General features: G+C 24.5%; 2 protein-coding genes across 5 annotated transcripts in view; one reads left to right on the top strand and one right to left on the bottom strand.

The window, feature by feature from the left end:
• Positions 1–73: 73 nt before the first annotated feature.
• Svil (Supervillin) lies at positions 74–11,343 on the bottom strand. Of its 3 annotated transcripts, none has more exons than XM_086913774.1 (27): positions 11,022–11,343; positions 10,384–10,566; positions 9,938–10,096; positions 9,760–9,848; positions 9,502–9,628; positions 9,200–9,431; positions 7,726–9,132; positions 6,121–6,848; positions 5,850–6,049; positions 5,438–5,772; positions 4,922–5,186; positions 4,569–4,845; positions 4,385–4,483; positions 4,148–4,316; positions 3,917–4,074; positions 3,588–3,829; positions 3,242–3,443; positions 3,010–3,161; positions 2,233–2,694; positions 1,947–2,097; positions 1,710–1,861; positions 1,378–1,650; positions 1,142–1,265; positions 869–1,063; positions 531–805; positions 311–466; positions 74–239 (listed from the first exon to the last, which is right to left on the bottom strand). In XM_086913774.1, the coding sequence occupies exons 2-27, from the start codon at positions 10,562–10,564 to the stop codon at positions 153–155; spliced, it is 6,897 nt and encodes a 2,298-aa protein (XP_086769900.1). In that variant the 5' UTR covers positions 10,565–10,566; positions 11,022–11,343; the 3' UTR covers positions 74–152. The 3 variants fall into 3 exon arrangements, with proteins under 3 accessions (XP_086769900.1, XP_086769898.1, XP_086769899.1); XM_086913772.1 differs by having other exon boundaries at positions 10,852–11,047; XM_086913773.1 differs by having other exon boundaries at positions 7,726–9,129; positions 10,852–11,047.
• vir (VIR_N domain-containing protein) overlaps positions 11,040–12,547 on the top strand; it is a 6,761-nt gene continuing 5,253 nt past the window's right edge. Inside the window, exons 1-4 of one of the 2 annotated variants that reach the window (XM_086913782.1) lie at positions 11,040–11,192; positions 11,750–11,849; positions 11,913–12,025; positions 12,112–12,472. In XM_086913782.1, coding sequence (XP_086769908.1) covers positions 11,796–11,849; positions 11,913–12,025; positions 12,112–12,472 — 528 coding nt within the window. In that variant the 5' untranslated portion in view covers positions 11,040–11,192; positions 11,750–11,795. Of the gene's footprint in view, positions 11,193–11,320; positions 11,519–11,749; positions 11,850–11,912; positions 12,026–12,111; positions 12,473–12,547 lie in introns of those variants that run through there. The other variant, XM_003698259.3, reaches the window with a different exon arrangement.

The following is a 12,547-nucleotide window of genomic DNA, read 5'->3' as shown; positions in this document are numbered from 1 at the left end:
ATAGGCAACTTTAGGCATCTTAAATAGGCATTCATATACTGAGAAATTAAAAAATTTAAAGTTATAAACATGATAAAACAATTAACAAAAACTTTATTAATCGCTTTACAAGGGCAGCTATTTTTCGTAGAATCGGCAGTCTGGACGTTTCATCAGAAAAGTCCTATTTCTTTTTTAAGGTTCACTTGTTTCCACATTGGAAGTTCTTGAAATTCTTCTTTAGTCATACCTAGCAATTCCTATTAGAATATATAAAATATATATTATCTCTTGTAAAATTTATTTATTATTAATAATTTATAAAACGTACTTGAAAATGTTGCTGAGATAAATACAATTCTAGGTGTGTAGGATCAACTCCTTCTGGTAATGGTCGTTGTAATAATTGAGCCGGAGGGTATGTACTTTGTGTCAATCGAACTAATTCATTCTCCACAGTCAATACTTCTCCAGGATTTCGACCATCCTAATTGCAAATTATTTGTTTAAATTATATAAAACTTTAATAATTTTGAAAAATCTAAAAATACCTCTATATTCAATTCTGCAATATCATCACGGTATATCCATGTAGGAAATAAATTTATAAATTGCAAAGGTTCAAGACCAGCCCAGACTAGATAAATTGGATATTTATTAATCTCTGGATGAATTTTTTGCCAATAGTGCATAGCCATTGTCATGGCTGCTCTTCTTTCAGCTTGCCATCTAACTGCTTTACTACCAGATTGATCTTCTGCTCCGATATTAGGCCACCACCCTTGCCATATCCACAATTCATTTTTGTTATCCAATAAAAACAAAGCTATAATAATATAATGAATTTTTTTAAAAAATCATTTTATTAAAATAATAAAATATAAATTACCTGGTTGATGAGCTTGATATAAATCTTCCTGTAGAAAAGGAAATGGAGTTGGCAAAGAAGCACGATGCGGACACAATATTTCTACAGATTTAAATTCTTTAGAAATGCTTGATAAATGAAACAATCTTGGAGTATGTTCTTGTATTTGATCTTTTTCTAATGAAACATACAGCTTTTTGTTCATTTGTCCTAATGCTATGTGATAAAATATTTTATTTATTATCTTGATAATAAGTCAGATAAATGTAATATTGAATAGAAATTTTTATTTACCATTAATGAATTCTTCTGGTTCCAATCCCTCATCAATTTCAAAAATTTCTATATTGCCTTCAAATGTTAAACCTGTTTCCCGAGGTCGATTTTTTTTCAATTTAGCAGCAGCATTAATTACATTCTGAAAATACATATAATAATACATACATATATATTAAAAATTTTAATTTTAAAGAAACAAAGAATATTTTATTTAAAATTTATCTATACATTATAATATTTTAAAAGAATACTTTTTTTATATGAGGTAATGAATTAGATCCATGCCACACATAGATTTTTTTATTTTTTGTATCTAATAATATAAGAGAACTTCTGCTTCGTAATTGACGAGTACTGCAAGGAATCTCTATTAAAGACACCTCTGACTCTAAAGTACCACGACATATATACAATCGCCATCGTTCATCGCATTTTGTATTCATTTTTTTGCCATTATGTACAATCATTCCTCCAGAAAATAAATTCAAAAATGCTGCTGGTTCGTGTCCTTGAACTACACGAAGCTATAAGAAATTTAAAATATTTATTTGAATAATATCATTAATTTACATTGATAATTTACCTGAGGTGCTTGATCATTATCTAATTCGATAGTTAATAATGCTGCAGCGCCTTGTTCATTTAAAGACGCATTTTGACCTTGCCAAATAAAATATACTGAACGATCACGACCCTTTGCAGAATGTTTTGACGGCAAACCACTAAGTTCACGGCCTAAATAATATAGTTTAATAATATAATATCATCATTATAACAAATTTTAAAAAAAAGATTAAAATGAAATATATTTAATATATACCAGTAATTGTAACAGAATACATCCAATATACAATATAACTATCTGCAGAATAAAATTGTCCAACAGATGAATCATCCAAAAGAGTATGTGAAAATTCATCAATATGCCATACTTTTACACCCGTTGTTGTAACAATAAATTGTTTCATTAGCTGAAAAATAATTATCGAAAATGTATATATAGATTATTTATTAATATTTAAGCTATATTTTAGTTTATTATATAATTTGTTTTATATGCTAAATAAATAATATATTATTAATTAATAATAATAACATATTATTACCTCATTATCATACCAACCAGTACCTCTTCCTAAATGAGTTCCTTCAAGAACTAAATCAACTGGAATAGTACATTCTTCTAATAGAACATTAATATTGCACATTTCTATAGTTACAGTTCCATCAACATGTTCTTCATTTTTAATACCTCGAACTCGTATTATACCAGAAACATTTGGCCAGTCAAGAAATTTTTCCCTAAAAAGTATTGTTTCGACATGTTGTGTCAACTTAGCAAGTAAACACCATTTAGGTCTGACTTTAGCAGATTTTAAATCTGCTTTTGATATAGTGCGTCTACCAATCATAGATGCCGCACTAATTGGACACACAGTACATTCTGAATAATCATATCCTTCTTGCCACATTTCTGTAGCAAGATGTGTAGCAAGTCTCTTTTTATCAGTTGAAGCTCCTTTACCACTCCATATATACATTTCACTGCCAAAATCAAATACTAATACCTAAATACAAAAATGTAATTATTTATAATTAAATTAACTACAATATACAAGATGTTAATATATTCGTGGATATTTTTGGAGTCAATTGTAAATATTAAAACAAACAGAAATCATAGATCAATTCTAAATATTAAAACAAACAGAAATGTTGGAATAAGTTTATATTAAATGAAACGATAATTTAATAACTTAATTAATAAGTTTCAATCAACATTTTTATATATTTTTTATATATCAACTTTTATATTTGTTTTCTAGAATTGATCTTCCAAAGTTGTTTCACACATATATATTATATTATACTGAAATATATACCTTATTTGGATCAAGCATTTCAATTTTTGGTATAATACCCCAATATTTTTCAAGTGGTACTAATTCTTCATCTTTAATTTCATATACCATATTTGTATCTATCATAAATGTTTCATAAAGTTCATCTTCATCAGGATGTCCGCCATCAATAACTGTTATCAATATAATGATATCAATGTTCTATAAAATATTAATATATGATTCATATATGATAAAAAAGATGCTATTTTACCATCCACATTATCATTTTCTATACCAAGATAATTCCAAAATTTTTGTAGTTGACTTTTTGTGCATGTTATTTTATCTTCATTAATAATAATAACTTGAGATGTTTGACAACCAAGATCTTTATTTTGTTGAATACTCATTGCAATTTCTGCACCTCGTGCTTTTTCAATAACATTACAATATTTTCCAATGTAATTATAAACCTAAATTAAAAATATAAAATTCTTCTCTATTTCTGTATTATAAAATACATTTATAAATAATTAATAAAATTAATTAATAAAATACATTTATAAATATTTATAAATAAATTTTGTAAAATAATATATAATAATTCTTTTAATAACCTCTGATTTTGTTACTAAAACAAAATTATCACCACTATTTATACTCTCCGCGACTGGTTCAACTAATCTCACTTGTACATGTCTTCTGCCTTTAATTAAAATTAACATTAAATCTTTATATGGTTGTAATTTATTTGAAGAAATATTTGTTTCTGCTATATTCCTTAGTGTTATATTACTAAAGTCTTCAGTAGAAGCTAGACCAGCTAGTGCTTCCATAGCTAATGATGAATTCTTAGCTACTGTAATAATATAATATTGCAATAACATAATATTATAGCAACTGTATTTACTGTATCTATACTATTTTAAAATTTGATAAAACTTACGTTTCTCAACATTTAATTGCTTCATTACTTTTTCTGCAATACCAGTCCGGATTTCAGTATACTCTGATTTCAAATCAGTACGAGCTGCAAGCGTTTTAAGTGGATTTCTAGACATAATACGTCGTCGTTTCAATCGTATATTTCGTTTTTGAACTAATCTATAAAAATATAAATCTATGAAAACTTGCTTAATAAATTAGTATTAGTACTAATAAAGAAAGAAAAATTTACAATTCTGATTGCGATGTAATTATATCAAAATCACTTTCATTTAAATCAACAGATTCAGCTTCGCATTTTTCTAATGAAATTCCAGTAAAAAAAGAAGTGAATGTTTCGTCATCTATCTTAGGTATTGAGACAACAGGTAACTCATTCTTTCCCATTTTCAATTCTTCAGCTATGAAATATATTTTTAAATAATGTTGTTCAAAAAAAAAAATAATTCTAAAATAATTTTTCACTAACCACTATCATCACTTGTAGGTTCAGAGAAACTTCCTCGTAATTTAATATATGAATCCTTGTTTGGACTAGTTGGCATAGACATAACATCCATTTTGTATCCTAAAAATAAAATGCATTTTTAATGTGTAGAAATTTAAATTTGAAAAAAATAATTAAAAATATCTAAATAAGTAAATAATTTTACCTTTTTTTGTTCTAAATCTTTCAGGACGAGGAGTTTTCTTCTTTCTATCTATAATATTTCCTGTAACTTCAATAAGTGGTGAAGATGGTCCTGGATCTAAATTTTCCTGTTGTTCTACTTTCATTTTGCCAGCTACTGTAAACTTTGTTACATCTGTAACAGCTATTCTTTTTTTCCAACCTTCTGTTGCGGATTCTAACTTTCCAAGACAATCTGCAAGCACTCCTTGCTTGATACTCAATTCTTCTTTATTTGATAAATTGGAACATATTCCATCCTAACAATTTTAATTAATGATAATAAATACTGCAAAATATTTTGATTTTACAATAAAATTATTTAAAGTAATTTACCGATGAATTAGATGAGCTATGTTCAGAAGTTATACGTCGCTTCCAATTTGTATTTCCGCTGCGTTGTAATGCAGCTAATCGTTCTGCAATACTCATACTTGGGCCATCATTAGTATCAATTGTGTGTATTGTTTGTGTTATGCTACGGCATAATCCTGGAAGAGATACACCATGTTGCTTTTCTGTTGTTGCACTATTTGATTCATTTTCATTCGTTTTGTTGTTAATCGCGTGATGACTGATACTCTTTAACAGTGGATTATACCTATAAATAGTTAATTATAATACACATATGTTTATATACATGCTTTTTTACACAATATAATCTTATCATTGTTTAGTAATTGTAGCAATAATTAAAACGTTCATCATGCGATGCCATATTTGATAAAACGTACTTTATTAAAAAATTATAATAAATATTCTTATAATTTATATCATTCTTACAATCATTATTAGTATTATAAAATTATGTTTTATTTAAATAATTCAATAAATTAATATAAAATATGTTACCTGGTATGTTTTGAAAATATAGGATGGCGATTAGAAGATACAATTTCATCTTTTGTGCTACATGTTTCCTGATTTAGAGTACATATCTTATTTCCAGATGTATGAAGTGTTTCTTCATATTTTTTAGTAGTAATTACAGTTTGAACATTATCTATGTTATGTGGTTTAGATTTGAATTTTCTATTTAATTCATCTTGAATATTACATTTGTGAAAAGGCACTGGATATTTTTGTTTAATTTTATGTTGTCTATCTTCTATATGATTATCCTTTTCATTATAGGCATAACTTAAATCATATTCTGATGAATAATTATTTTCCATTATACTTCTTATCTGTATATAATATCTTACTTTAAAAATTATATTCTTATTAAATTTTTAATTTTTGTTATTCAAATATTATTATTTACCTTATTTTTTTCCATATTAGATTCTAATATAGAATGTGATGAAATATTAAAATTTTCAAGTGTTTGTTGTTCTAATTCTTCAGATTCTTTTTTAAGTACAGATTTTATTAATTTCATTCCTTCGAGTTCAGAACTTTTCTCTTGCAATGTATTATGTACATGTAATGCAACAGGTTTTAAAATGCTTTTTGGTAAATCATCTTTAAAAATAATTAAAATATTAATAATTTATATCACTTAAAAGTATCTTTTAGTAAAATAAAAAATTTACCAGTATTTAATGGACATTGATTAATAGTATTCAATGGAGATATTCGAGATGCTACTTCAACTTCTTTCGATGTAACTGGTTGTGTTTTATAACGAGCAGCCGGCCGTCTTCGTGAATATTTTTCCAATGATAAATTATTTGAACATTTTTCAGTATCAATTTTTTTATTGAATAAACGTACTCGTTCCGCTAAACTTAATTTAGAAGGATCAAATTCGTCATCAGTTGTAGTTATATTATTTTCTGCCAAACTTGATTTTTTAACTAATGTAGTAGCATTACGTTGATTTTGTAAAACTGCTTCTTGCACTTCTTGAAAAGTTACTGGTTGAGTATTAAATCTATCGTTACCTTGATTCTTTCGTTCTCTATATCGTTGTATGTTACGTGAAGTGTTGCTCGATATTTTTTGGGACATGCTACCTTTTTCTTTAGAGTTTGCTTTTTCTTGTAAAGTTTTAAAATGCAACGTCATTTTAGAAACACTGTTGGTATGATGCACATCATTACCTTCTTGAATGTTTTCAACATCTGTTTTTTCTTGTAAACACTGTGTTTTATTATTTAAATATTCTTTATCATTCATTCTATTAAAAACTGAAGAACTACTATTATCACTACTATTACTATTTACAAGAAGTTCATGTGAATTCAATCTACTTTTTTCTTCACTTTCAAATACTGTTGTAGTTTGATTTTCCTTCTCTGTAAGTTTTTCTTTTGTTGTGCTATAATTGAATATAATATTAATTTAAAATGTTTGTAAAATTTAAATGAATATTATTATTATATTGATATAATTTATTATTTGTATAATATATATAAATTATAAAATTTAATAATATAATATTATTTTAAATCTTGTAATGTAAGATTTATTATGATTCCCAATTTAAAAATATAATAATATAACAATATTTACAAACAATATAGAAATATTAATAAACTATTAATATTATTTAAATTTAAAAATTTTCTTATTTAATATTTCTTATAATATGTTTTTTATCTTATGCAGATAAGTAAGATGTGTAAAATATCATTAAAAAGAAAAAATCTTAAATTTAATACCTTTTATAATTTATAAAATGAATTCAAAAAAAAGTATTGAAAATACTATCTTAAATCAAAACTTTTAGATAGACATACAGGTTGTGTGCATGCTCTGATTCTCTGTTTTCTGAAGCTTTTAGAATTGTTAGGTGATCTATAATTAAACTTGGCACAGATTCAATATCTTGCCAAAGTTACGTATAACTATACAGACTAAACACAAACAAATATTTGGTATAAGATATCATATATCAAAAATATTAATAAATAATAATAAATGAATTAGAATATAATATATATTTTGTATATTAAGTAAAAACTTCAAATTAATAAAAATTTCTAGCATAATTATTTTCTAATAATTATTTTATCTGTAAAATAATATTTTCAGAAAAAAAATATTATAAACTTTTAATTTAAAAATGTATTTAAAAAATATAAAATATTTCATTTTATAAAAAATATTTCATTATAAATAAAAATAGTTAAAAATATAATAAATAATCATGAAAAATAAAAATAAAAATAATTCTTCAATTTCTTTAATATTACCTGTACATTTTGGCACAAGAAACAATAGAAGTATTGGCACTCTCATCATTCAGAGAAAGATCTGTTTTTAAGGTGTTATTAGTTGTTAATTTTAGTTGTGATTTTTCTTCTGATATAGCATTCACAGATATTAATTCAAGAGATCTTCTTTTATTAAGTACACCAGTAAATTCATTAGGAATATTAGAAGGTTGAATATGACCCACTGATTGTGCTCTTTTTCGCAAAAATAAATTTAATGGTTCTATACACATATCATCACTAATAACTGTTTCATCATATAGATTTAAACGGACTCGTGATTCGTTGTCTCTATTGCTGGATTGTTTCAATATAGGTCGTACAGGATCATTTTCTAATACTCCGCTCGTTCTATTTTGTAAAGTACGATTTTTAAGCATTGATAATTTTTTTGGCGAAGTCAATTCTGTTTCATAGTTACATTCATCTTGTGAATTCTTTCGAGTACATTTCAAAATAGTTTTTTTAGGTTTATCGTCATGTTCATCTGATTCTGTGCTCGATTTCTTTTTTAATATTGGTCGTGGTTCTAAAGATGGAGGATCACTACCAAATGATTCTTCTCTACTATGTTTTTTTTTTAAGATTGGTCTCACCTCAGAACTATCAAGTATTTCAGGATTACCCATATTTGTTGTTTCCATTGTAATAGTTATGTGATGGTTAACATTAGTTATTCGTTGGCTATTTGTAGATTTTCTCTTAAGTATACCCTGTGGTTCTGTAGAACTAATTTGACGATCTTCTCTATCATCTTCTCTAGATGATTTTCGTTTTAATATAGAAGTAGGCTGAGGATCTGGACTCTGATCCCTCTTAACAATTTCATCTAAAGATGATCGTCTCTGATTTTTTAATATTGGCCTAAATTCAGAATATATATTGTCAGTAGATGAAATGTCAGGTGAGCAACTGCGCCGTCGAAGTATTTCACTTTCATCTAAGCTACTGCGCTTTTTTAAGATACCATGTCTTTTATGTGTTGGTTCTCTAACAGATGGTGAAAATGTTACAGGCAAAACTGCATGATTTATTGTATTAGATACATTTTGACTAGTATCAATATCAGATATTTTATGTTTGAGAATTGAAACCGGTATATGTTGATGACTTAAAGATCCATCTTGAGAATGTTCATCATTTGATTTTTTTAAAATAGAATTTTTTCTTGGTGATAATTGCAATATACGCATATTATTTTCTGTATTAGAAGAAAAAATTATTTGACATGATGTATTAGATGAATGATTCTCTAATCGTGATTCACAACTTGGCGGAAAATTGGCATGCGATTTAAGTCTTTCTACACGTTCTATTGCAGATTTTGTTAATGCTGTTAATGCATCAACTCTTCGAGAAACTTCTGAATCACTATGTCCACCACTACTATAAAATTAAATTTTATAATAAAATTGCAAATTTCAATATATAAAATAAAAAAAAATATAACTACCTAATTCGTTGTACATTTAAATGTTTACTGCTTGCAGAAGAATTAAGTGAAGGCAATGTATAAGTTTTAGAATAATTTTCTTTAACTTTTTCATAAGTGATTTTTGAATCAAAGGACTTTTTACTTAAATTAGTTGATTGAAATTCATTACTAGAATTTGAAGTAGATATTGTATCAGATATGTAGTCTCGTTTATTTGATTGTCTTTTAGTTTGTTTAATATTACTTTCAGCTGAAATATGTAAGTAAAATTTTTAGTTAAGTAAAATTTTTCAATAAATAATTTTCAATAAATTACTTACATTGATTTAAATGATCTTTTGTTGTTTCCATATTAAGTGATCGATTTAAATATGATTTTCGTTTATAACTTTTATCTCTTTCTCGTGGAAAATTTGTAATACTACTATTATTTGATATTGGATGTTCCTTTATAACATTGTTATATATATATATACATAATACATTATATACAAATATATATTGTATATCACATAGAGACATATTATTAATATAATGTATACATACAATATATAAATGAATATAAAATAATTACTTACATCTTTAAATGATAAACTAGTACTAGGTTGAAGACTCAAAGGTGTAGAATTTTCAGACATAGTTAACTTTCTTGATGACATTGTTCCACCTATATAAATATAATAAATATAAACTTTAGGAATAATTATATTAAATTATATTAATTTATTAAAAATAAATAAAAAATCTAATTCTTACCATTAGGTGATATAATGGAAGCAGCACGTAATCTTGAAGCTTTGGTTTCACGAACTGGTGCTGTTTTATACAATGTATAGTTTTTATTACTCTCCCTATTTTCTGATCTTGAAATCATCCGACTATTTTTTTCCAACATGGAGCTACGATTTTTATTTTCTATAAAAATGTTGACAATTATAATTATTATACTGAAGTATATTACATATATCTTATAGAACTTTTTATTTTTTAGCAATTGTTTTTTGCAATAATAATAGTCTATAAATATATATAAATTAGTAAATATATAATATAGAATTTAAAAGAAAGAGATTTAAAAATATTTATCATTATTATAATTATTATATATTATTACAATTATATTAAATACAATTATTATTATATTATTATATAATTTATATTATTTTTATTATTATTTGGTTTTATTTATTTAAAATACTTACTGTTTATATTACAAGATGTTATATTTTTTCTAATTTGACATTCTGAATTTTGCTCATTATTATGTATCTCATTGTAGTGAGAGCAAATATTTTGATTTTCATATTGTATAGAATTATTTTGTGTTCTATTTGATGTTTCTTCACTAGTTGCCATTAAAACTGTAGCTCCAACAGCTACCATTCCTAAAACCAAATAAATATCACATCTAACATTTTTAAAAATATTTTTATTATACATATACAAACATATTTAGCTTCTTAAAATCTAAAAGTATAGATCATATAAGAAATAAATAAAAATAAAATTAAAAAATTTAATGATTTTTCAATAATATAATATTATATATGCTATTTTCAATAAAAATAATAATTGTAAACGTTTTGATAACAATTCATTTATTCCTCATGAGTTAGAACATATGTATACATAATATTGAATTTAAAAATAATATTAACAAAAATTTTCACCTATTTTGAATTGAAATTTAAGCCTACATATTGTTACAAAGTATAACTTGAAAGATCTCATCGATAATGGTAACGTTATATTTGTCAAATTTAATAACAATGTTGAAAATGTTTACAAAATTCTAATATTATACAATATGAATTATAACAGAAATTTTCCTCACACTTACTGATCTAATATAACTTTTGTTTCATTGTAAAGCTGTATCACGATTTCAAAAAACAAATTTACAAATAATCAAGAACACAACCAGTGACGCAGATCAGTTATGTCGTTATCACAGTTATTCAATAAATGTACTACTTATAAAATATATATAAAAAATATCTATTAAAATTGGGTAAATATAAAATATATAAAATTTAAATTTTATCGCGGACAAAAATTTAAAATAGAAAGAAAAATTTATTCGTATCGAAAATTGCACAGGTATTAGTCATTACAATTTCTCTTATAATGAAGTAAAACGAGTAAAACCGAAGCTAAGAATTAAACTAGATGGCGTTACTTGAATTAAATAAATATATTATAAAATGATAAAAAAGTAATACATGTAGTTCAATGGAAAGCATACAGATTTTTCAAAAAGTTAAAGTTTTTTCAAGTTTCTCTTTTACATTCCTCATATAGTTTAATATTATTTAATTAATAACGAAAATTAATAAAGTAAGAACGAGAATTTTTTAATATAAGATTCAATTATTATAATTGATTAATAATATATATATAAACATTATAATTAATAAATGTGATTTAATAAAAACAAAAATTATAAATCATATTAAACTAAAATATATTGTGATATACAATAGTTGAAAAAAACAGAAAAAATATTTAAATTTATTATATATTTATTAAATTATATAAATATGTATAAATATAATTTTTATTTTTTAGAAATATGCAGTTTCAAAATATAAAAATAAATAAAAATAATTAAAACATGGATAATACGGAATTGTTATTCTTTGATACATTTTCACATGATATTTCCGAAGTAAGTATAAAATTATTTTATTTATATAATAATTACATCAATAGAATTATTTATTTATTGCAGGAGCTTAATTTAGATTTAGTTCAATTCCCAAAACCTGTTTATATAAGTGAAGTTAGAATTATTCCATTAGGTGCTAGAGTACAAGCTGATTTTCCTGGAGGTGTTCGTCTAGGGTAATTAATTAATTAATTAATAAAAATTATATATTAAAATAAAAAAATTTTCTTTAAATAAGTTACATAATATTTACATTATACAGGGCTACAAATCCATCTCAATTTGAAATTGAATTTTTTGTAAATGATTTAAGTAAGCCTGGTGCTTCTACATTTGAATCTCTTGGAGAATTGGAATATAAACAAAATATTCATATTCAATTAGAATGTGAAAGGAAACAAATACCAACAGATGGATTAGTACTTAGGGGCTGGTATACTACTATTACTTTAGCAGTATATGGAACATTAACAAAATCTTTAAATAATCCCCAAGAAGTTGTTAGTTCAGCTGCTGGTTCTACAACTTGTGTTACTGGATTGGAAGAAGTAGAAAACACTACTCAAATATCAGAACAACAATCTGAGTGGTATTATGAAAATCAAGCACAAACAAACTCAAATGTAAATGTTTTATATATATATATATATTATACAAATTTATAATTTAATTTTAAAACATTAATTTTAAAATATTTG

The sequence above is a fragment of the Apis florea genome, unplaced genomic scaffold (genome assembly GCF_048593485.1).
Source record: "Apis florea isolate Af1SG1 unplaced genomic scaffold, ASM4859348v1 contig_3515_pilon, whole genome shotgun sequence".
In the NCBI taxonomy this organism is placed as follows: Eukaryota; Metazoa; Arthropoda; class Insecta; order Hymenoptera; family Apidae; genus Apis; species Apis florea.
The sequence above is the reverse complement of the archived record's forward strand: the minus strand, read 5'-3'. Positions and strand labels throughout refer to the sequence as shown.